General features: G+C 49.7%; 1 protein-coding gene across 2 annotated transcripts in view; it reads left to right on the top strand.

Annotated features, from left to right (window-relative positions):
- Window positions 1-21,321, top strand: part of LOC308127365 (plexin-B2-like) — a 95,724-nt gene that overhangs the window by 68,308 nt on the left and 6,095 nt on the right. The window contains exons 13-35 of one of the 2 annotated variants that reach the window (XM_080492378.1): window positions 132-297; window positions 969-1,080; window positions 1,195-1,306; window positions 1,585-1,686; window positions 2,137-2,232; window positions 4,104-4,191; window positions 4,963-5,126; window positions 5,254-5,402; window positions 5,643-5,778; window positions 10,666-10,802; window positions 10,874-11,056; window positions 11,841-11,949; window positions 12,802-13,002; window positions 13,483-13,566; window positions 13,756-13,851; window positions 13,994-14,130; window positions 14,203-14,303; window positions 16,731-16,960; window positions 17,542-17,723; window positions 17,853-17,919; window positions 19,163-19,309; window positions 19,491-19,568; window positions 20,482-20,560. In XM_080492378.1, the coding sequence (XP_080348504.1) occupies window positions 132-297; window positions 969-1,080; window positions 1,195-1,306; window positions 1,585-1,686; window positions 2,137-2,232; window positions 4,104-4,191; window positions 4,963-5,126; window positions 5,254-5,402; window positions 5,643-5,778; window positions 10,666-10,802; window positions 10,874-11,056; window positions 11,841-11,949; window positions 12,802-13,002; window positions 13,483-13,566; window positions 13,756-13,851; window positions 13,994-14,130; window positions 14,203-14,303; window positions 16,731-16,960; window positions 17,542-17,723; window positions 17,853-17,919; window positions 19,163-19,309; window positions 19,491-19,568; window positions 20,482-20,560 (2,956 nt within the window). Of the gene's footprint in view, window positions 1-128; window positions 298-968; window positions 1,081-1,194; window positions 1,307-1,584; window positions 1,687-2,136; window positions 2,233-4,103; window positions 4,192-4,962; window positions 5,127-5,253; window positions 5,403-5,642; window positions 5,779-10,665; window positions 10,803-10,873; window positions 11,057-11,840; window positions 11,950-12,801; window positions 13,003-13,482; window positions 13,567-13,755; window positions 13,852-13,993; window positions 14,131-14,202; window positions 14,304-16,730; window positions 16,961-17,541; window positions 17,724-17,852; window positions 17,920-19,162; window positions 19,310-19,490; window positions 19,569-20,481; window positions 20,561-21,321 lie in introns of both variants that reach the window. The other variant, XM_080492377.1, reaches the window with a different exon arrangement.

The raw sequence follows: 21,321 nt of genomic DNA, 5'->3' as shown, positions 1-21,321 counted from the left end.
AGTCTGAAGTTAACACATTCGGCATTGTGGCTCCTCCCACGTCTGACGTCAGACTCCTGATCATACTGGACCTTGCTGCACCTTTGTCCCCTGGTGGCGGAGGTGTGTCTCACTTCCTGTCCTGTCAGCAGGTGACCATCAGCGTCTCGGCGCTGCCCCGCCTGCACTCCTCCGACAGTCTGCAGTGTGTGTTCCACACCTTCGTCACCGACGCTGTCGTGGTGCTGGATGGGCCGGCGCAGGTCACCTGCTCGCTGCCTGACCCCTCCCAGGTCCCGCCCACCCCGGAGCTGCAAGGTAAGGTGGGAAGTTTTCCCCCAGTCTCGTCTGACAGGTTATTACAGTGAAGGGCAGTGTTACCCTGAGTCCCGTCTGACAGGCTGTTACAGTGAAGGGCAGTGTTACCCTGAGTCCCATCTGACAGGCTGTTACAGTGAAGGACAGTGTTACCCTGAGTCCCGTCTGACAGGCTGTTACAGTGAAGGACAGTGTTACCCTGAGTCCCGTCTGACAGGCTGTTGCAGTGAAGGACAGTGTTACCCTGAGTCCTGTCTGACAGGCTGTTACAGTAAAACAGTGGTACCCTGAGTCCCGTCTGACAGGCTGTTACAGTGAAGGGCAGTGTGTCCCTGTGTCCCGTCTGACAGGCTGATACAGTGAAGGGCAATATGTCCCTGAGTCCCGTCTGACAGGCTTTTACAGTGAAGGGCAGTGTGTCCCTGTGTCCCGTCTGACAGGCTTTTACAGTGAAGGAAACTTTTGTTTCTGTGTCTGTCATGTTGAAATGCGTTGATCAGATTCAAGAAGCTTCCTGCAGTGATAACAAGATGACTGAAGCAGGAAAAACACAAAACTCTAAGCTTTTTCTTAAATTTACTTAAAACGAGTTAAAATATATATTAAATGATAACTTTTATGTTTCGTGTGTGTGTGTGTGTGTGTGTGTGTGTGTGTGTACGTGTGTACAGACTACGTGTCCGTCCCGGTGAAGGTTCTGGTGAACAACAGGATCGAGGTGACGAAGGGAGAATATCACTTCTACAACTGTGCTGCTACAGTCAGGAAGAACCAGAACACACCGTAAGAGACACACACACACACACACACACACACACACACACACACACACACACACACACACACACTGTCCAGGCAGTAGAGGCTGCGGCTCCTCACAGGTGTGTGTTGTTCCAGGTGTATCAGCTGTGTGAGCAGTTCATGGGGCTGCCAGTGGAACGCTGAGATCCACAGCTGCAGCGACGAAGACAAGTCAGTGACTGGAGGTCATATCATCAAACCTCAGCAGGTCAATACTGAATGATAGAATATCTATCTGTCTATCTATCCATCCATCCATCCATCCACCCACCCACCCACCCACCCACCCATCCATCCATCCATCCATCGACAAGAGCCAAGACAAGTGTGAATAATAGAATTACTTCCAGTTGCCTTCCAGCTTCAAGCATCCAGTCCATTCCACCACTGCACCATCAACAGTTGTTGTTCTTGTTGTTGTTGTTGTTATTGTTGTTATTGTGGGTCTTGAGGTGATGAAGTGGTGAACTTCCTGTTTGTCTGCAGCCTGACGACTGTCCTCAGTTTGAGTCTCCGGAGCCGCAGTTGATCCCCGTCGGCTTCCAGACGCCCATCAGCTTCCAGGGCAGGAACCTGGACATCTACACCGTGAGAGCACAGCCTGCACCGCCCCATTCACCACTTCATCCTCCACCCACCACTTCATCCTCCACCCACCACTTCATCCTCCACTCACCACTTCATCCTCCACCCACCACTTCATCCTACACTCACCACTTCATCCTCCACCCACCACTTCTTCCTCCACTCACCACTTCATCCTCCACCCACCACTTCATCCTCCATTCACCACTTCATCCTCCACCCACCACTTCATCCTCCACTCACCACTTCATCCTCCACTCACCACTTCATCTTCACTTCATCCTCCGGTGTGTGTGTGTGTGTGTGTGTGTGTGTGTGTGTGTGTGTGTGTGTGTGTGTGTGTGTGTGTGTGTGTGTGTGTGTGTGTGTGTGTGTGTGTGTGTGTGTGTGTGTGTGTGTGTGTGTGTGTGTGTGTGTGTGTGTGTGTGTGTGTGTGTGTGTGTGTGTGTGCAGGGCCGCCGGTTTTCCATCGACACGGAGCTGATGAAGATGACGGAGGACGAGGTCGTTCAGGAGTCGAGCTCCAACTTCAGGTTCAGAGGTTATAAGGTGCAGTCACACTGGAAGTTACTCCTTCAAAATAATAGTAATAAGGTCACACTGGAGGTTACTCCTTCAAAATAATAGTAATAAGGTCACACTGGAGGTTACTCCTTCAAAATAATAGTAATAAGGTCACACTGGAAGTTACTCCTTCAAAATAATAGTAATAAGGTCACACTGGAATTTACCCCTTCAAAATAATAGTAATAAAGTCACACTGGAAGTTAATCCTTCAAAATAATAGTAATAAACAAAAATAATAATAAAATTATTCAGTTCATTATTTATAACTTGAGTTAAAGGTTTTTTCTTCTAAAACCTAAATAGTCCGTTTGTTCTTCACAGACGCAGAATTGATGGATTCACTCAGTGACGTAGTTTTGTGCAGCGAGTCGTCCAGCCGTTTGGACGGTCAGAAGAAATAGTGGACATGATGCTCAAAGCCTCTAAAATCTGTTATAACATCCGTCACTACTTGTCACCATCTAATTCTGCCTAAAAATAGCGAATTTCACCTCGAGTACACAACTCACAACTGACTTCCTGTTTGTATTACGCCCAGTAACGAGCAACGTGATTGGTCCATTCCTACCATGTGGTCTATAGCTGTTGAAAGGCGGCCTCTGATTGGTTGGTAATTCTCTGACGCGTCCTGATGCCTTCTAATGTTCGGGCAAAGAGGAGGAACTTCCTTTCCAAGATGTTGAGGAACTATATCTGCAGAATCCACACAGGTGGGACTAAATCTATAGATCTATGATCTCATTTCTCATTTCCAAAATGAAATGAGAAAAGGAAATATATTTTTAAAAAACCGTTTGGACACCCAACACACCAATTCCTGCCCAGAACCATGCTGGGTAACCATTACTGATGAAGTGATGAGTTCTAGAGTGAAAAGCTTCACTTTTCTCAGGATTATCGGGGATCTTCTGCCAAAACATCAGTTTCAGTGAGTTTCAATAAAACTGTTCAGAGAAGAGGAGGAGGATTACTGAAGTAACTTTACTCCTGAGCTGGAACAGCCGGGCTGATGGAGGTCAGATGGAGGTCAGATGGAGGTCAGATGGAGGTCAGATGGAGGTCTGATGGAGGTTAGATGGAGGTCGGATGGAGGTCAGATGGAGGTCAGATGGAGGTCTGATGGAGGTCAGATGGAGGTCAGATGGAGGTCAGATGGAGGTCAGATGGAGGTCAGATGGAGGTCGGATGGAGGTCTGATGGAGGTTAGATGGAGGTCAGATGGAGGTCAGATGGAGGTCTGATGGAGGTCTGATGGAGGTCTGATGGAGGTCAGATGGAGGTTGGATGGAGGTCTGATGGAGGTCTGATGGAGGTCTGATGGAGGTCAGATGGAGGTTGGATGGAGGTCTGATGGAGGTCAGATGCAGGTCAGATGGAGGTCAGATGGAGGTCAGATGGAGGTCAGATTACTATAATTTCAAGGAGCTCAAACTTCCGGCTGAAAACATGAAAGAAAATGTAATATCACTTCACATTATTGATCTCCTGATTTATTCTGGATTCATCTCAACATCTCTGGAAAATCTGTCGCCACGTTAATCTGAACATGAACATGAAGGAGTGAAGCTGTTCTGCAGGAGTTCGACCTTGTTGTTGTTGTTGTTGTTGTTGTGAACAGAAACAGGAACATTATTTACAGAGTTTCTGTCCAGACTGATCCTGAGACGCCGAGCAGCAGTGAAATGTTAATCAGAGAACTGTGTGTGTGTGTGTGTGTGTGTGTGTGTGTGTGTGTGTGTGTGTGTGTGTGTGTGTGTGTGTGTGTGTGTGTGTGTGTGTGTGTGTGTGTGTGTGTGTGTGTGTGTGTGTGTGTGTGTGTGTGTGTGTGTGTGTGTGTGTGTGTGTGTGTGTAGTTTTCCTACAACAGGCAGCAGGAGGTGACGGTGTCGTTCCACGTTAAAGACAGAGACACTGAGAGGACGATTGACAGCAGGTTGACGGGTCAGTGATTCATTCAGTCACCTAACGTCAGTTCATAGTGATCAACTCTAAACACCTCCTCTTGCTGCTCCTCCTCCTCCTCCCCCTGCTCCTCCTGCTCCTCCGCTGCCTCCTCCTCCTCCTCCTCCTGCTCCTCCTGCTCCTGCTCCTGCTCCTCCTGCTCCTCCTCTGCCTCCTCCTCCTCCTGCTCTCCCTCTGCCTCCTCCTCCTGCTCCTCTGCATCCTCCTCCTCCTTCTCCTCTGCATCCTCCTCCTCCTGCTCCTCCTCCTCTGCCTCCTCCTCCTCCTGCTCCACCTCCTGCTCCTCCTTCTCCTCCTCCTTCTCCTCTGCATCCTCCTCTTCCTCCTCCTCCTCTTCCTTCTCCTCCACCTCCTGCTCCTCCTCCTCCTCCTCTTCCTGCTCCTCCTGCTCCTCCTCCTTCTCCTCTGCCTCCTGCTCCTCCTTCTCCTCCTTCTCCTCTGCATCCTGCTCCTCCTCCTCTTCCTGCTCCTCCTCCTGCTCCTCCTTCTCCTCTGCCTCCTCCTCCTCCTGCTCCTCCTCCTCCTCCTTCTCCTCTGCCTCCTGCTCCTCCTCCTCCTCCTGCTTCTCCTCTGCCTCCTTCTCCTCCTTCTCCTCCTCCTCCTTTTCCTCTGCCTCCTGCTCCTCCTCCTGCTCCTCCTTCTCCTCCTCCTGCTCCTCCTCCTGCTCCTCCTTCTCCTCCTCCTGCTCCTCCTCCTGCTCCTCCTTCTCCTCCTCCTCCTCCTCCTGCTCCTCCTCCTCCTCCTCCTCAGTGGTCCTGTATAACTGCTCGGTGGGCCGTGCGGACTGCAGTCTGTGTAAACACGCCGCCCCTCAGTATGAGTGTGTGTGGTGTGCGTCGTGGCGTTCGTGTGTGTACCGGGGGGCGTGTCCCTCTGTCCAGCCGGCGCCGTGTCCCGACCCGCAGATCTCAGACGTAAGTCCAGACGCTCCTTCTGGTGAGTGGAGCTGAGAGCAGCAGATGTTGGGATGTCAGCACGTCGGCTCCGTAGCGTTCAGGATGTTTGCCTTCTTCCTCCTCAGTTTCCCGTCTCGCCCCGCAGGTCGTCCCTCGCTTCGGCCCGCTGAACGGACGCATCGCCGTCACCATCAAAGGCTCCAACATGGGGATCAAGAAGGACGACATCAAGAAGATCACGGTGGCCGGCGTGGACTGTGTCCACCTGGAGGACCGATACTCCGTCTCCACCAGGTGAGCCCACACGACCACGACACGGCGATGACACGGCTATGACACGTTCACAACATGGCAATGACACGTCCACAACACGCCAACAACACGGCCACGACACATACACAACATGGCAATGACATGGCCACGACGTGTCAATGAAACGCCGATGACACGGCCATCAAACGCCAACAACACGCTGATGACACGGCCACGACGTGTCAACAACACGTGTGTGTGTGTGTGTGTGTTCCTGTACAGTGTGGTGTGTGAAATCGGCCCAGCGAGGCGAGTCCCGCCCTCTGACCTCCCGTTTGAACCGACCAACAGCGGCGCCGTGGAGATCGAAGTGGAGGGAGGAAGACGAGGAAGGTCTCAGGTGTTCTTCACCTACCGGGTAAGTCTGAACCGGTTCTCAGCTGTGGACCAAACCATTGAAACTATGAAGGGTGGACCAAACCATCGAAACTTCCTGCTCTAAAATCAGATCATAGAGCATCTCACGCCTCTATCATCCAGTTTATAGAGCATCTCCCTCCTCTAACATCCAGATTATAGAGCATCTCCCTCCTCTAACATCAGATTATAGAGCATCTCCCTCCTCTAACATCCAGATTATAGAGCATCTTCCTGGTGCAGGTTAAGTCTTAAGTAACTTTTCCTCTCATGTACTTTTATTTTTCCAACTCTACATTGAGTGTTGTTTATCTATAGCCAGCAGGAACAGAGAAAATAAAAAACTAAAACTAAGTCATACAAATTCTCCGTTGAGTAAGAATTTACTTTGTTTTTGAAAAATGAACGTTTCCTCCATTTTGTCACCTTCTTTGATTCGCAGATGAAAAGTCATTTCCTCCACAGTGTAGAGCTCCTCCATAGTCACCACCCACTGCTCTGGTTTAGAGCATCACTTCCTAACCAGTTCCTGGTAACGGCCTTCTCATTATTGTGAAGAGGTCCCTGTCTTCCTTCTTAATACCTCTTGGTACAGAACCAGTGGGTCCCTGGGAACCTTATATTTGAAGATGTACTGTCGTCCCAGTAAGGTGACACGTTTGGCGCATGACCAGACAGTATGTCTGTTATTGGCATTATAGGTTCCACAAGAGTTTTTAAGCCTTCAGAAGACTTCAACCTGTTCCCTTCTGTCAGTGTGCATACGGCTGTCATCCCTCTGTCTGTCCATCTTCTGAAGGGCTTCAGTTTGTCTTCAGTTTGTCCTCGATGAAGACAGTTTGTCTGTGAAGGCCGAAGCAATAATAACCGACAATCACCTTCCAGTTGATATTTTCTAACTTTATCCAGGTTTTTAGTGTTTCACAAAGTAAAGTTGTGGTCTTCCTGATGTCAGTAGTACTCGTCTCCTGGCCTGGTCTGAAGTACACTTCTAGTTTCTTCCATTTGGCAAAGTATTCTGGAGTATTTCAACTGAGCAGCATAGAAGTATTCTCACTGTTTCTCTAATTGAAGTGTTTTGAATCTGACTCTGGGCCTTTGGCCTCCCCAGATGAGTCCTGATATTTGCTTGTCCCATGTCATACAGAGTCTGGGATTTAAACTAGTAAAGAGCAATAGGTACTGCAGTCTGGAGAGTATTTTCACTTTTATTGCCTCAGTTCTTGAGCCACAATCTAAAGTTAATGAGAACCATTTTGACAGGTCTTTCTGTATGTTGTCGTTAATTCTATTATAATTCGTTCCATAGAGTTTACTCAGGTCTTGTGTAATGAAGATACCAAGGTACTTTATACTTCCCAAATCCCATTTTAATCTGTATTTCTGTGTGAAGAAGCTGCTGGGTGTGGAGTACACACACAGAACACGTGTTTTAGTTAAGTATCTTTAGGAACTGTTGAGTCTGGGTTCTTTAAGCTTGTGATCGTGTCGTCGGTGAATGATCCTATTTTAGGTTCTTGTGTTATTGTGAGTCCTTTAAGTTGGTCATTCTGTCCAGTTCCCTGGACCGACGGCTCTGTGAACAGAGCAAATAGAGCGGCGCTCAGACGGCATCCCTGCCGGGGGCCTCCAGAGGGACTCAACCTACCTGTTGAGGTGCCACTGATCTGAATCCTGGCAGTCGGCTCATCGTAGAGGGTTTGATAGACTTACTAAAGGGACGGTTGAAGCCCGTCCTGTCCAACACAGAGAAAAGGAAGAGACAGCCGACTCGGTCCAAGGTCTCATCGTCATTCAGGCTGCACTTGTTTTGTCCTTCTAATATTACCTTGGGTCTGTCTGGTCCCAGTCTACTAACTGCTAGTACATATTACAGTCTTTTGGATATTATTGAAGTAAATAATCAGTAATGGACATTCAGGACAGGTTGGTCGGTATGACTCCCAGTACTCTTTACTTCTACCTTCTTTGGGGATCACTGTAATGACTGCTTCCCTCCAGGAGGGGGGGGGTCTTAGCATGCTGGAGTGTCCAGTTAAAGGACTGAGACAGTAAAGAGGACACCTCCTGCCTGAAGGTCCTCCACCTCTCATTGGGTTCCCATCACTCCCAGGACCTGGGTTAGTCTTCAGTCTCCTGATGTCTTCGTCCAGCTCTTCTTTTGTTATTGGAGAGGTGAGATCCTGGTTTTGGTCCGTCCCTGGAGGGGAGATCCAGTTTGAACAAGTAGTTCTTAATCTCCGTTTTGTTTGTATTCTCAGGAGATGAATAGAGCATCGTAGAGTAATCTCTAAAGGTTTCCTGAATGAAGTCTGGTTCATGGATTATTTCATTGCTGGTTCCTTCTCTGGTTTTGTGTTCTGAGGTACTTTGCCAGAGTCTTTGTGGTTTTGGGGTCTGGATTCACAGAATACTTGTTTTGTAAATCGTAGTTTCTTCTCCATCTCTTCAGATGCCATATTGTCCATGTCTTTCCTTATTATCTTTATTTGTCCTTTCAGTTGGTCACTGTGGTCTGTTTGTTGTTGTTTTTCTAGTTTCCTTCACTGTTGTTGTGATTTGTCATATTTAAGCCTTTTCATTTTATTTATGTAAGATGTCCTTGAGACCAGACTGTGTCTCATCACTGCTTTGGCAGGGGCTCAACCTCGTTGTCTCTGTTTATGTCAATACGTTCTTAAATTTCTGTCTTTATGTCTTCCACCGTTGTCATTTTGTTTAGAATCCTAAATTCAATCTCCATAGAGCTTTTTTGTTTACGTTGTCCAGGTTTATGGTTAAACAGATTGTATCATGGTCCGATATGTCTGCAGTCCCACTGGTACATTCTTTAACCCTGTGTCTGTCCATAATGTCCATCAGAAAGTCCTCTACTCTGGAGTGTACCTTGTCAGTTGCTGAGTAATGTGTAAAGTCCCTCTGTAGTGGGTGGAGGTCCCTCCACCCATCAAACTGGCTGGATTTCTTCATTAATGTGTGTCTTCTAATTCTTGTGGTGTCCATATTATAGTTTAAAATAATGTCCCCGTCCCCTGCACAGATTAGGATTCCCTCACTCAATGATTGAAGTTGATGGAAACAGATTGTAGAAATGTTTTGTCCCCCTCTGGTGGAGCGTATACATTCATTAGAGAGACTAGAACACGGTTTGTCCTTCCTTTGCCAGTCACACATCTGTCCTCTGTCCATTTCCTCTTTGATTAATTCAAAATGAGCAGAATTAGGGAGCAATGTTATGACACCTCTTTTTCTACTCCTCTTACACGAGCTGTAAAAAGAGTCCCATAGCTCAGCTTTTTAATGTGTTTCTTGCAGGAACACTACACTCGGTTTCGCCTTTCTCAGGTTTACTATAACTTTACTTATGGGGACACCAAGGCCATTCACGTTTAGAGGTGTTATATTATGTGTCACGCTCATTGAATGAAGAATAAAAGAAAAAAGAAAAGATCAATCGCCCCGTAAACAAAGAAAAAACAGTGACAGCATCAGTGGAACATCTGACTTGGACGGAATGAAAACACCTGGAACTCCAAAGTTCTCTCCTCCTCCATCACCCCGTTCGGTGGGTCCCCCGTGGGTCGAGGGTAAAACCTGTTGTAAAGAAAGGCCCTATGAGGGGCGTAGTCGTGAAACTCCTCCCAACCTGTGTGTCCAACTGTCTCAGTCCTGTTAAACTCCTACCAACCGATGTGTCCAACTGTCTCAGTCCTGTTAAACTCCTCCCAACTTGTGTGTCCAACGGTCTCAGTCCTGTTAAACTCCTACCAACCGATGTGTCCAACTGTCTCAGTCCTGTTAAACTCCTACCAACCGATGTGTCCAACTGTCTCAGTCCTGTTAAACTCCTCCCAACTTGTGTGTCCAACTGTCTCAGTCCTGTTAAACTCCTCCCAACTTGTGTGTCCAACGGTCTCAGTCCTGTTAAACTCCTCCCAACCTGTGTCCAACGGTCTCAGTCCTGTCTGAGAACCGTATGCCCTTCACCTTCAGGCATTTCTTTATCTCCTTGTGTTCCCGACGCTTCTGAAGGATCTCTGCGGCGCAGTCATGATCAAAGAGCAGCGGGCGGTTGTCAAGTTGGATCTAACCCGGTTTCCAGGCTTCTCTTAACACGGTTCCTTTAGTGGTGAATTCCTGGGAGTGAATGATGAGGGGTCTTGGGGGGCCTCTGGTCCTGGTTTCGGAGCAAGGGAGCGATGAGCCCGCTGTATCTTCAGGTCCATGTCTGGGTAGTGGCAGCTCTCATTTGAGACGCTCTGAGACGACGTCACAGAGCCTCCCTCTTCGCCTTCGCCAACTCCGAAGATGCAGATATAGTTTCTTCTTGATCTGGACTCCACATCTGTCCGTTTGTGTTGCAGTTTTCTGGCGCTTTATACCTGTTGTTCGGTCATTTCCACGGCCATGTCCTCCACTCGTCTCACTGGTGTCTCCAGCTCATCCACTCGCTCCTTCAGCCCCTGCAGTTCTATCGAGCTCTTGTATCGCTTCAAGTAGGTCTCCCGACGTTATGCTCGTTCCAGGGCGTCCTGTAGCTCCACATGGGTTGCCGTTAGCTTGTGATGCTACTTTGCTATCTTTGCTGTTTTGGTCTTGAGCTTTCGGCGTCATGGCTTTTGTCTGTTGAGTCTTTTTGTTTCAGTTTCTTTCTGTTTTACAAAGTTATTGAATCTCCACACGTCCTCCTACTCCATCTAGCAACCGGAAGTCCTATCATGTACTTCTGTTATACTTTCTATGTATTTTCATTTATCATTTGAACAAAACTTCATCTGAAGACAAACTACAAACAACCGACTGATGTTTTTCAGGTAATAATGTCCCTCGTTCCGTTTAGTTTTTTTGTACGTTGATTCAGTTGTTGTTTCATGTGTTTTCTGTCCAGGACCCCAAACCGTCCGACGTCCAGCCGGCGAGGGGTCCGGCGGCCGGCGGCACCGTCATCACCATCAGCGGCGAAAACCTGGACACGGCCACCAAAGAGGACGTGACCGTCAGCGTGGCCGGAGTCCCCTGCCAAGTGTGAGCGTCAGACGTCACCACGGTGTTCTCCAGGAGAAACCCAACCTAACACCCACTTCCTGTCTCCTCAGCTTGTCGTTCGGCTCGGTGATCACCTGTAAGACCGGCCGGTACCGGGGCCAGAAGGTTCCCTCCGACCCGCTGACGGTGACGGTGAAGTACGGCAGGAACACCACCAAAGACGTGGCGTCGCCGTTCCAGTACTCCGAGAACCCCAAGGTCACCGACTATTTCCCCAAAGCCAGCTTCCTGTGGTGAGTGAGGCCTGGAGGATGGACTGGTGGAGCTCCAGGACGACCTCCTGACCGTCCACCCTGACCTTCACTTCCTGGTTCACAGCGGAGACGACCTCCAGCTGATTCTGGCTTCAGGGTTCAGGAGTTCACAATTTTTCTTGAGATGAAGAGCTGAAAGGACGATGTTGAAACAGAAACATGAAGTCTGTGACTGAAATAGGCTGAAGGGTGGCGGCGCTCAGTGAGACTAAAGCGGGCTGAAAGAGGTGAAAACATCTGGATAAAGTGACGCTGCAGCTTGTTAAACATCTGGATAAACTGATGCTGCAGCTTGTTAAACATCTGGATAAACTGGGGCTGCAGCTTGTTAAACATCTGGATAGACTGACGCTGCAGCTTGTTAAACATCTGGATAAACTGATGCTGCAGCTTGTTAATCATCTGGATAAACTGACGCTCCAGCTTGTTAAACATCTGGATAAACTGACGCTGCAGCTTGTTAAACATCTGCCGTCTCCTGTCGTCTCTAGAAAACTTGTGAACACAAGAACGTGAGAAATGAAGAGAACTAAAGGAACCTCTGGCTGTTCAGTGGCTCAGTAGAAACACGGCTGTGTAACCAAGCTTCCTGTTGTTGAAACGTGAGAATGAAGTTTCTGAGCGACTGCAGAGAAACAGTTTAAAAACCCTCGGAAACTTCAGTGAAAAGTTTTCAAGATATTTGCTTGTTGAAGTTTGGAGGACAAACGTCTCCGTCAGCTCCTGTTGACAGAATTTAATGTGTTTGATTGATTCATTTCAGCGGCGGCCGAAGGATCATCGTCCGGGGAAACGGCTTCGACCTCATTCAGACGGCCAACATGAGGGTCCAAGTCTCTGAAGACTTCTCACAGGACGACGCACAGGTGGAGGTGAGACTCTCAGGTGGAGGTGAGACTCTCAGGTGGAGGTGAGACTCTCAGGTGGAGGTGAGACTCTCAGGTGGAGGTGAGACTCAGGTGGAAGTGAGACACAGTTGGAGGTGAGACACAGATGGAGGTGAGACTCTCAGGTGGAGGTGAGACTCTCAGGTGGAGGTGAGACTCAGGTGGAGGTGAGACTCAGGTGGAAGTGAGACACAGGTGGAGGTGAGACTCAGGTGGAGGTGAGACTCTCAGATGGAGGTGAGACTCTCAGGTGGAGGTGCAACACAGGTGGAGATGAGACTCTCAGGTGGAGGTGAGAGTCAGGTGGAGATCAGACTCAGGTGGAGGTGGAGGAGGAAGAGTGAAACCTGCAGTGATGGGTGGAGTCACTGGATTCATTGACCGAACAAACATCTGATTGATGATTGACAGCTTGGTAACATCTTCCTCTCTCTCTGATCCTCCTCCTCCTGGTCCTCCTCTTCCTCTCTCTCTGCTCTTCCTCTTTCTGCTCCTCCTTTTTCTCTCTCTGCTCCTCCTCCTCCTGGTCCTCCTCTTCCTCTCTCTCTGCTCCTCCTCCTCCTCCTGGTCCTCCTCTTCCTCTCTCCCTACTCCTCCTCTTCCTCTTTCTGCTCTTTCTCCTCCTGCTCCTCCTCTTTTTCTCTCTCTGCTCCTCCTCCTGCTCCTCCTCTTCCTCTCTCTCTGCTCCTCCTTATCCCCTTTCTGCTCCTCCCCCTCCTCCTGGTCCTCCTCTTCCTCTCTCTGCTCCTCCTCCTCCTCCTGCTCCTCCTCTTTTTCTCTCTCTGCTCCTCCTCCTCCGTCTCTTCTTCCTCTTCTTGCTCCTGCTCTTGGTCTCAGTTCGTCCAGGCGGCTCTTAGTAAGAACGACAGCGTGCTGCAGTTTGATTCGCCGGCGGTGAACAGAAGCGACAGCCAATCAGTGCGGACGTTGGTGCAGCTGGACAACGTGGAGGAGGAGCTAAAGAGCTTCGAATACCATCCAGACCCCAGCTTCAACCCGCTGAGCAAGAACGTCGTCACCAGCATCATCATCGTCACTGTGAGTCGCCGCCGTGCAACCTGGACCGTCCCTCCTGGACCGTCCCTCCTGGACCGTCTCAAATTCTCTCTTCTCTTCTCCTTTTTCTATCCTCTCCTCTCTCCTCCTCTCTTCCCTCTCTCCTCTCTCTCTCTTTCGCCCTCTCTCCTCCCTCCCTCCTCTCTCTCCTCTCTCTCCTCCCTCTCTCCTTTCGCTCCCTCTCTCCTCCCTCCCTCCTCTCTCTTTTCCCTCTCATCTCTCTCTCTCTCTCCTCCCTCTATCCTTCCTCTCTCCTCTTTCTCCTCCCTCTCTCCTCTCTCCACTCTCTCTCCCTCTCTCCTCCTCCCTCCTCTCTCTTCACTCTCTCTCCTCCCTCTCTCTCCTCTCTTCACTCTCTCTCTCCCTCTCTCCTTTCTCCTCCCTCCCTCCTCTCTCTCCCTCTCTCTCTCCTCCCTCTCTCTTCCCCCTCTCCTCCATCGGTCGCTCCATCTCCTCCTCCAGGGTCGAGGCTTCTCCAAGGCGATGACGGCGAAGGAGGCTCAAGCGTTTGTGGGCGACGCGTCGTGTCTCGTCAACATTCTGCAGGTGAGTGTTCTCCTGGATTCAGAGGGTCACGAGGAGCTGATGGAGAGCAAGGTTCACGCTGAGACACACTGAGAAACATCTGAGAACCAACTGATGATGTGTTCTCATTTTAAATGTTTTTCTTCACTGGTATAGAAAATCAATCAATCAATCAGGTTCCACAGCAGCAGTCTGAATGTTTCTCTGCAGGACGATAAGTTGATCCTAGACGCTCCGTCGTCGCAGCCCAGACCTCGATCCAAACGCCAGCGTCGTGACACGGCAGCCGACATGCTGGAGCTGGTGGTGAGGAAGCTCCACCCACACTGACTCCACCCCACCACGACCTCCACACACTCTGACTCCACCCACCACGACCTCCACCAACACTGACTCCACCCACCAAGACCCCTGTCTCTGTCAGTGATTCTGCTCCACGGCTTGACAGGTGAAGTTCGGTCACGGCGAGTGGACGGTGGGGTCGGTGTACTACGCCCGTAAAGACGACATCCCGCTGGCCATCATCATCCCGGCCGTCATTGTGCCCATGCTGCTCTTCATCGCCGTGTCCGTCTACTGCTACAGGTCCGCTGCAGACGAAGAGCATGAGGAAGACGAGGCTCTGGTCTGTGTTTGAATCTGGTGTGTTTGAATCAGGAGGAAGAGTCAGCAGGCGGAGCGCGAGTACGAGAAGGTGAAGCACCAGCTGGAGAACCTGGAGGAGAGCGTCCGCGATCGCTGCAAGAAGGAGTTCACAGGTAACTCTGACCTCCACAGGTAGCTCTACAGGTAACTCTACAGGTAACTCTGACCTCCACAGGTAACTCTGACCTCCACAGGTGACTCCACAGGTGACTCTGACCTCTACAGGTAGCTCTACAGGTAACTCTGACCTCTACAGGTGACTCCACAGGTGACTCTGACCTCTACAGGTAGCTCTACAGGTAACTCTGACCTCTACAGGTGACTCCACAGGTGACTCTGACCTCTACAGGTAACTCTACAGGTGACTCTGACCTCTACAGGTGACCTGCAGCTGGTAACCAGGCTGCTTCCACACAGAATGAAGCTTTTCAAGCTTTTGAGGGTGAAAAGTCTGATGTCTGTTTTTGGAGGGAACAGCTGGAGTCCAGTCATAGAATAGAATAGAATAGAACTTTATTTGTCCAGCAGTTTTCACACACAGGAGTCACCAGTTGCTTTACAGCACTAAAAGCAGAAACAATAAAACTGAGATAAGATCAGTAAAAATACAGAAACAAGAAAAACATACAAAGTCAAATTGAGCAGCTGCAGGTCAAAGAATAACAAATGTTTTATCTGCTTCATAAAAGAAGTCAACAGATCTCAGCTTCTCATCCACAGTAGATCTCAGCTTCTCATCCACAGTAGATCTCAGCTTCTCATCCACAGTAGATCTCAGCTTCTCATCCACAGTAGATCTCAGCTTCTCATCCACAGTAGATCTCCTCCAGTTCTTCTCCATCTGTTAGACTACAAACAGCTTCTGTTGTTCAGAGGGAGGGAGGATGGAGTGATGTGGAGGGAGGAGAGGATGGAGTGATGTGGGAGGAGAGGATGGAGTGATGTGGGAGGAGAGGATGGAGTGATGTGGAGGGAGGAGAGGATGGAGTGATGTGGGAGGAAAGGATGGAGTGATGTGGGAGGAGAGGATGGAGTGATGTGGAGGGAGGAGAGGATGGAGTGATGTGGGAGGAGAGGATGGAGTGATGTGGAGGGAGGAGAGGATGGAGTGATGTGGAGGGAGGAGATGGTGGAGTGATGTGGGAGGAAAGGATGGAGTGATGTGGGAGGAGAGGATGGAGTGATGTGGAGGGAGGAGAGGATGGAGTGATGTGATGGGAGGAAAAGATGGAGTGATGTGGAGGGAGGAGAGGATGGAGTGATGTCATGGGAGGAGAGGGTGGAGTGATGTCATGGAAGGAGAGGATGGAGTGATGTGGAGGGAGGAGAGGATGGAGTGATGTCATGGAAGGAGAGGATGGAGTGATGTGGAGGGAGGAGAGGATGGAGTGATGTGGAGGGAGGAGAGGATAGAGTGATGTGGGAGGAGAGGATGGAGTGATGTGGAGGGAGGAGAGGATGGAGTGATGTGATGGGAGGAAAAGATGGAGTGATGTGGAGGGAGGAGAGGATGGAGTGATGTCATGGGAGGAGAGGATGGAGTGATGTGGGAGGAGAGGATGGAGTGATGTGATGGGAGGAGAGGGTGGATTGATGTCATGGGAGGAGAGGATGGAGTGATGTCATGGAAGGAGAGGATGGAGTGATGTGGGAGGAGAGGATGGAGTGATGTGGAGGGAGGAGAGGATGGAGTGATGTGGAGGGAGGAGAGGATGGAGTGATGTGGGAGGAGAGGATGGAGTGATGTGGAGGGAGGAGAGGATGGAGTGATGTGGAGGGAGGAGAGGATGGAGTGATGTGGAGGGAGGAGAGGATGGAGTGATGTGGGAGGAGAGGATGGAGTGATGTGGAGGGAGGAGAGGATGGAGTGATGTGGGAGGAGAGGATGGAGTGATGTGGGAGGAGAGGATGGAGTGATGTGGAGGGAGGAGAGGATGGAGTGATGTGGGAGGAGAGGATGGAGTGATGTGGAGGGAGGAGAGGATGGAGTGATGTGGAGGGAGGAGATGATGGAGTGATGTGGGAGGAAAGGATGGAGTGATGTGGGAGGAGAGGATGGAGTGATGTGGAGGGAGGAGAGGATGGAGTGATGTGGGAGGAGAGGATGGAGGGATGTGGAGGGAGGAGAGGATGGAGTGATGTGGGAGGAGAGGATGGAGTGATGTGGAGGGAGGAGATGGTGGAGTGATGTGGGAGGAAAGGATGGAGTGATGTGGGAGGAGAGGATGGAGTGATGTGGAGGGAGGAGAGGATGGAGTGATGTGGAGGGAGAAGAGGATGGAGTGATGTGGAGGGAGAAGAGGATGGAGTGATGCAGGCTCTCCAGTTTGTTCTTGTTAAAAGATGAGCAGCTGCAGTTTGAAGAAGAAACTGGATTAAACTGGTAAAAATAACGTTACTGTCTAAAGCTGTGTGTGTGTGTGTGTGTGTGTGTGTGTGTGTGTGTGTGTGTGTGTGTGTGTGTGTGTGTGTGTGTGTGTGTGTGTGTGTGTGTGTGTGTGTGTGTGTGTGTGTGTGTGTGTGTGTGTGTGTGTGTTCAGACCTGATGATTGAGATGGAGGACCACACCAGCGACCTCGGCGAAGGCCGGATCCCCTTCCTGGACTACAAGACCTTCACTGAGAGAAACTTCTTCCTGCCGTCTAAAGATGGCGCCAACGAGCCGATGATCAGCGGACAGATCCAGATCCCCGAAGTCCGGCGAGGCACCGTGACCCAGGCCCTGAACCAGTTCTCCAACCTGCTGAACAGCAAGACCTTCCTCATCAACGTGAGTCTCATCATCATCACTCACCTGACCAACATACTGAGTCACACCATCATCATCGTCATCATCATCGTCATCATCATCGTCATCATCATCATCACTCATCTGACCAACATACTGAGTCACATTATCATCATCATCATCATCATCATCATCACTCACCTGACCAACATACTGAGTCACACCATCATCATCATCATTATCATCATCATCACTCACCTGACCCACATACTGAGTCATACCATCATCATCATCATCATCACTCACCTGACCAACATACTGAGTCACACCATCATCATCATCATCACTCACCTGCTGCCCCCTGACAGTAGATGTTGACCCTGCTGACCTCTGACAGTAGATGCTGACCTCTGACCCCTGACAGTTGATGTTGACCCTCTGACCCCTGACAGTAGATGCTGACCTCTGACCCCTGACAGTTGATGTTGACCCTGCTGACCTCTGCCCCCTGACAGTAGATGTTGACCCTGCTGACCTCTGCCCCCTGACAGTAGATGTTGACCCTGCTGACCTCTGTCCCCTGACAGTAGATGTTGACCCTGCTGACCTCTGACCCCTGACAGTTCATCCACACGCTGGAGAGCCGTCCAGACTTTAACGCCCGCTGCCGGGGTTACTTTGCGTCGCTGCTGACGGTGGCGCTGCACGGGAAGCTGGAGTACTACACTGACATCATGAGGACGCTGCTGCTGGAGCTGATGGACCAACACGTTCACAACAAGAACCCCAAGCTCATGCTGAGGAGGTGACACACACACACACACACACACACACACACACACACACACACACACACACACACACACACACACACACACACACACACACACACACCCTCAGCTCAGAGTGATGGTGGTTCTCTGCTGGTCTGCAGGTCAGAGACGGTGGTGGAACGAATGCTGTGTAACTGGATGTCCATCTGTCTCTACCAGTTCCTGAGGGTAACACTCTCCTTCACTTCACTTCACTCCTTCACTTCATTCTCTCATCTGTTCTCCCTGTCTCCTGCCCTTCACTTCCTTCATTTGATCGTATTTCACACACATTAAAGAACAAGACGTCTTTATTGTCGTCTTTACTGCAGTGAAATCTAAAGAATCGTCCTGAAACAGCAGGGTCCTGGTTTACCGTATACTCTGGAGTGAAGTCGGCTCTGATGTGTGTTTACCGTATACTCTGGAGTAAAGTCTCACCTGAGATCAGGTCACGTCAGTCAAAACTATTTATCAAGACGAGGAAGAGCAGCAGTCTGTCGTCACAGTGACACCTAGTGGACCCCCAGGGTATTTTGTTGAAATCACCAATCCAACAATAAAGGACCTGCAGCTTCTAGTCCAGGTCTCATCCAGGTTTGGTCCAGGTCTGTTCCAGGTCTAGTCCAGGTCTAGTCCAGGTTTGGTCCAGGTCTGTTCCAGGTCTAGTCCAGGTCTGTTCCAGGTCTGTTCCAGGTTTGGTCCAGGTCTGTTCAAGGTCCAGTCCAGGTCTGTTCCAGGTCTGGTCCAGGTCTAGTCCAGGTCTAGTCCAGGTCTCAGAAGACGACCGTCGTGTCACTTTGACATGTGACTTTGAATCCAAATGTCTTTCTTCTTCAGGTGAAATCAGACGAGCGAAGCTCAAACTGGCCTCCTGCTGTTCGATCAATCAACGGATCAGATTCATTAGAAACTGATTCTCTGAAGAAGTTAACCTGTGAAACACCTGGTACCCGCCTGGTACCTGTCTGGTACCTAGTACCCGTCTGATACCTGGTACCTGTCTGGTACCTGGTATCTGGTACCCGTCTGATGCCTGGTACCCGTCTGGTACCTGGTACCTGTCTGATACCTGGTACCCGTCTGATACCTGGTACCCACCTGGTACCCGTCTGATACCTGGTACCCGTATGATACCTGGTACCTGTGTGATACCTGGTACCTGTCTGATACCTGGTACCCGTCTGATACCTGGTACCCGTCTGATGCCTGGTACCCACCTGGTACCTGGTACCCGTCTGGTACCTGGTACCCGTCTGGTACCTGGTACCCGTCTGATACCTGATACCTGTCTGATACCTGGTACCTGTCTGATACCTGGTACCCGTCTGGTACCTGTGGACTACCTGCTACCTGTCTGACCCTAACTACCTTGAACCTTCTGGACCTTCTGGTCCTCCCTGACCCTGGTCTCTCTGGTCCTGGACCTCAGGACTCTGCAGGAGAACCGATGTACAAACTGTTCAAGGCCTTGAAGCACCAGGTGGAAAAAGGTCCAGTTGATGCCAAGATGAAGAAGGCGAAGTACACTCTGACTGATACTGGATTACTGGGAGACGACGTGGAGTACTCTGTCCTGGTGAGTACTCTAAGTACACTCTGACTGATACTGGATTACTGGGAGACAACGTGGAGTACTCTGTCCTGGTCACTACTCTACGCTGAGTACTCTGTCCTTCCTTTAATGTTCATTTGAGTAGAGCAATAGGTACAGTTTGACCTTTGACCTCCAGGTGACACCAGTGTGTTTCTGGTGTCAGACTCTGCAGGTTCTGGTCCACGGAGAAGGTCCAGATGTGACTCCAGTCAAGGTCCTGAACTGTGACACTATCACCCAGGTGAGGTCCTGAAAGGTCCTGAGGAGGTCCTGGGAGGTCCTGAAAGTCCTGAAAGGTCCTGATAAGTCTGAAAGGAGCCTGGAAGCCCTGAGAGGTCCTGAAAGGTCCTGAGAGGTCCTGAAAGGTCCTGAGAGGTCTGCAGGAGGACCTCCTCAGGACTCACTGTTATTATCTTCAGCTCGACTTTCTGATGAATCGTCACGTTGATATTATAGGAAAGTATTGAGATCATATATTAATGTATTTAAATATTAATATAATATATTTAATATATTTTCTCCATGTGAAACCAGTGAATGACAAACTAAATGCTAAACTTCATAGTATAGTACTTACAGTAGAAGTTCTCTTGTATTAAAGTGGTCGTATTATGTAAAATCAACTTTCTACCGTAATAATCGTCCCCATACCTGGACTGACGTCCCAGAAGTGAAGACAGTCTGTCCTCTCTCCCTGGCTTGTTTCAGGTTTTAAAAAGTGTGTTGCTCCAACCAGCCAATCAGGAATCAAACCCTATATAGTGTCATCGGGGGTTTAGCCAATCCCAATCAAGGTAGGCCCTCCCTTTGACTCCTCCCACAATTAGGTAGCTCTGCTCTGGCACATGGCGCCACGAGAGGAAGTACTTCCTCCTCTTCCCAAGATGGGCATGTGTGGGCGGAGCCAGTCCAGGTCACACAGACACAGCAGATTCTGAATGCAGCTCCTATGATCCAATATTCAAATGGAGGAAAATCAAGGAGGAGCTAGAAACTTAGAATACAGAAGGTTTCTAGAGCGACCAGAGCAGGAGGAGGAGTTAAATGATGAAATGACTCTTTAAATATGAAGGAACAGTCGGTGTGACTGACGGAGGACGAGACGGTGTCGGTTTGTCTGGAAGCTTCTGGAGTTGATGGTGTTTCCCCTGCAGGTGAAGGAGAAGGTCATCGACCAGGTGTACAGGAACCTGCCATACTCCCAGAGGCCCAGAGTGGAGAGCGTCGCTCTGGGTGAGGAACTGCCGGCGGCCGCAGACTGGACGGAGCCGCCGGCACTCCATTCCTGCTGATTAGTTTTAATTAGTAGTTTCTTTTGTCATTAATAGAAAGTTTTCTCGTCTGTCTCTTTCTCTCCTCACTGAGCAACTGTTAGCTTTTGCATTAGCAACATCTGAAGTCTGCCATTTCACTGAACTCCTGTTTACTGAAGAAAGAGCTTCAGTTCTCCTGACGGCAGCGTTTCTGTGATTAGCATTAGCTTGTCTCCAGTAGCAGTCATGAGTATTAGCTTGTCTTCATTAGCAGTCATTAGCATTAGCATGTCTCCAGTAGCAGTAAATAGTCTTGGCTTGTCTCCAGTAGCAGTGATTAGCATTAGCATGTCTCCAGTAGCAGTAAATAGCCTTAGCTTGTCTCCAGTAGCAGTGATTAGCATTAGCATGTCTCTAGTAGCAGTAAATAGCCTTAGCTTGTCTCCAGTAGCAGTCATTAGCATTAGCATGTCTCCAGTAGCAGTAAATAGCCTTAGCTTGTCTCCAGTAGCAGTGATTAGCATTAGCTTGTCTCCAGTAGCAGTCATGAGTATTAGCTTGTCTTCATTAGCAGTCATTAGCATTAGCATGTCTCCAGTAGCAGTAAATAGCCTTAGCTTGTCTCCAGTAGCAGTGATTAGCATTAGCATGTCTCCAGTAGCAGTAAATAGCCTTAGCTTGTCTCCAGTAGCAGTGATTAGCATTAGCATGTCTCCAGTAGCAGTAAATAGCCTTAGCTTG

The sequence above is a fragment of the Lipophrys pholis genome (assembly GCF_963383615.2).
Source record: "Lipophrys pholis genome assembly, chromosome: 22".
NCBI classification, from domain to species: Eukaryota; Metazoa; Chordata; class Actinopteri; order Blenniiformes; family Blenniidae; genus Lipophrys; species Lipophrys pholis.
This window is presented reverse-complemented; position numbering and strand designations above follow the sequence as displayed.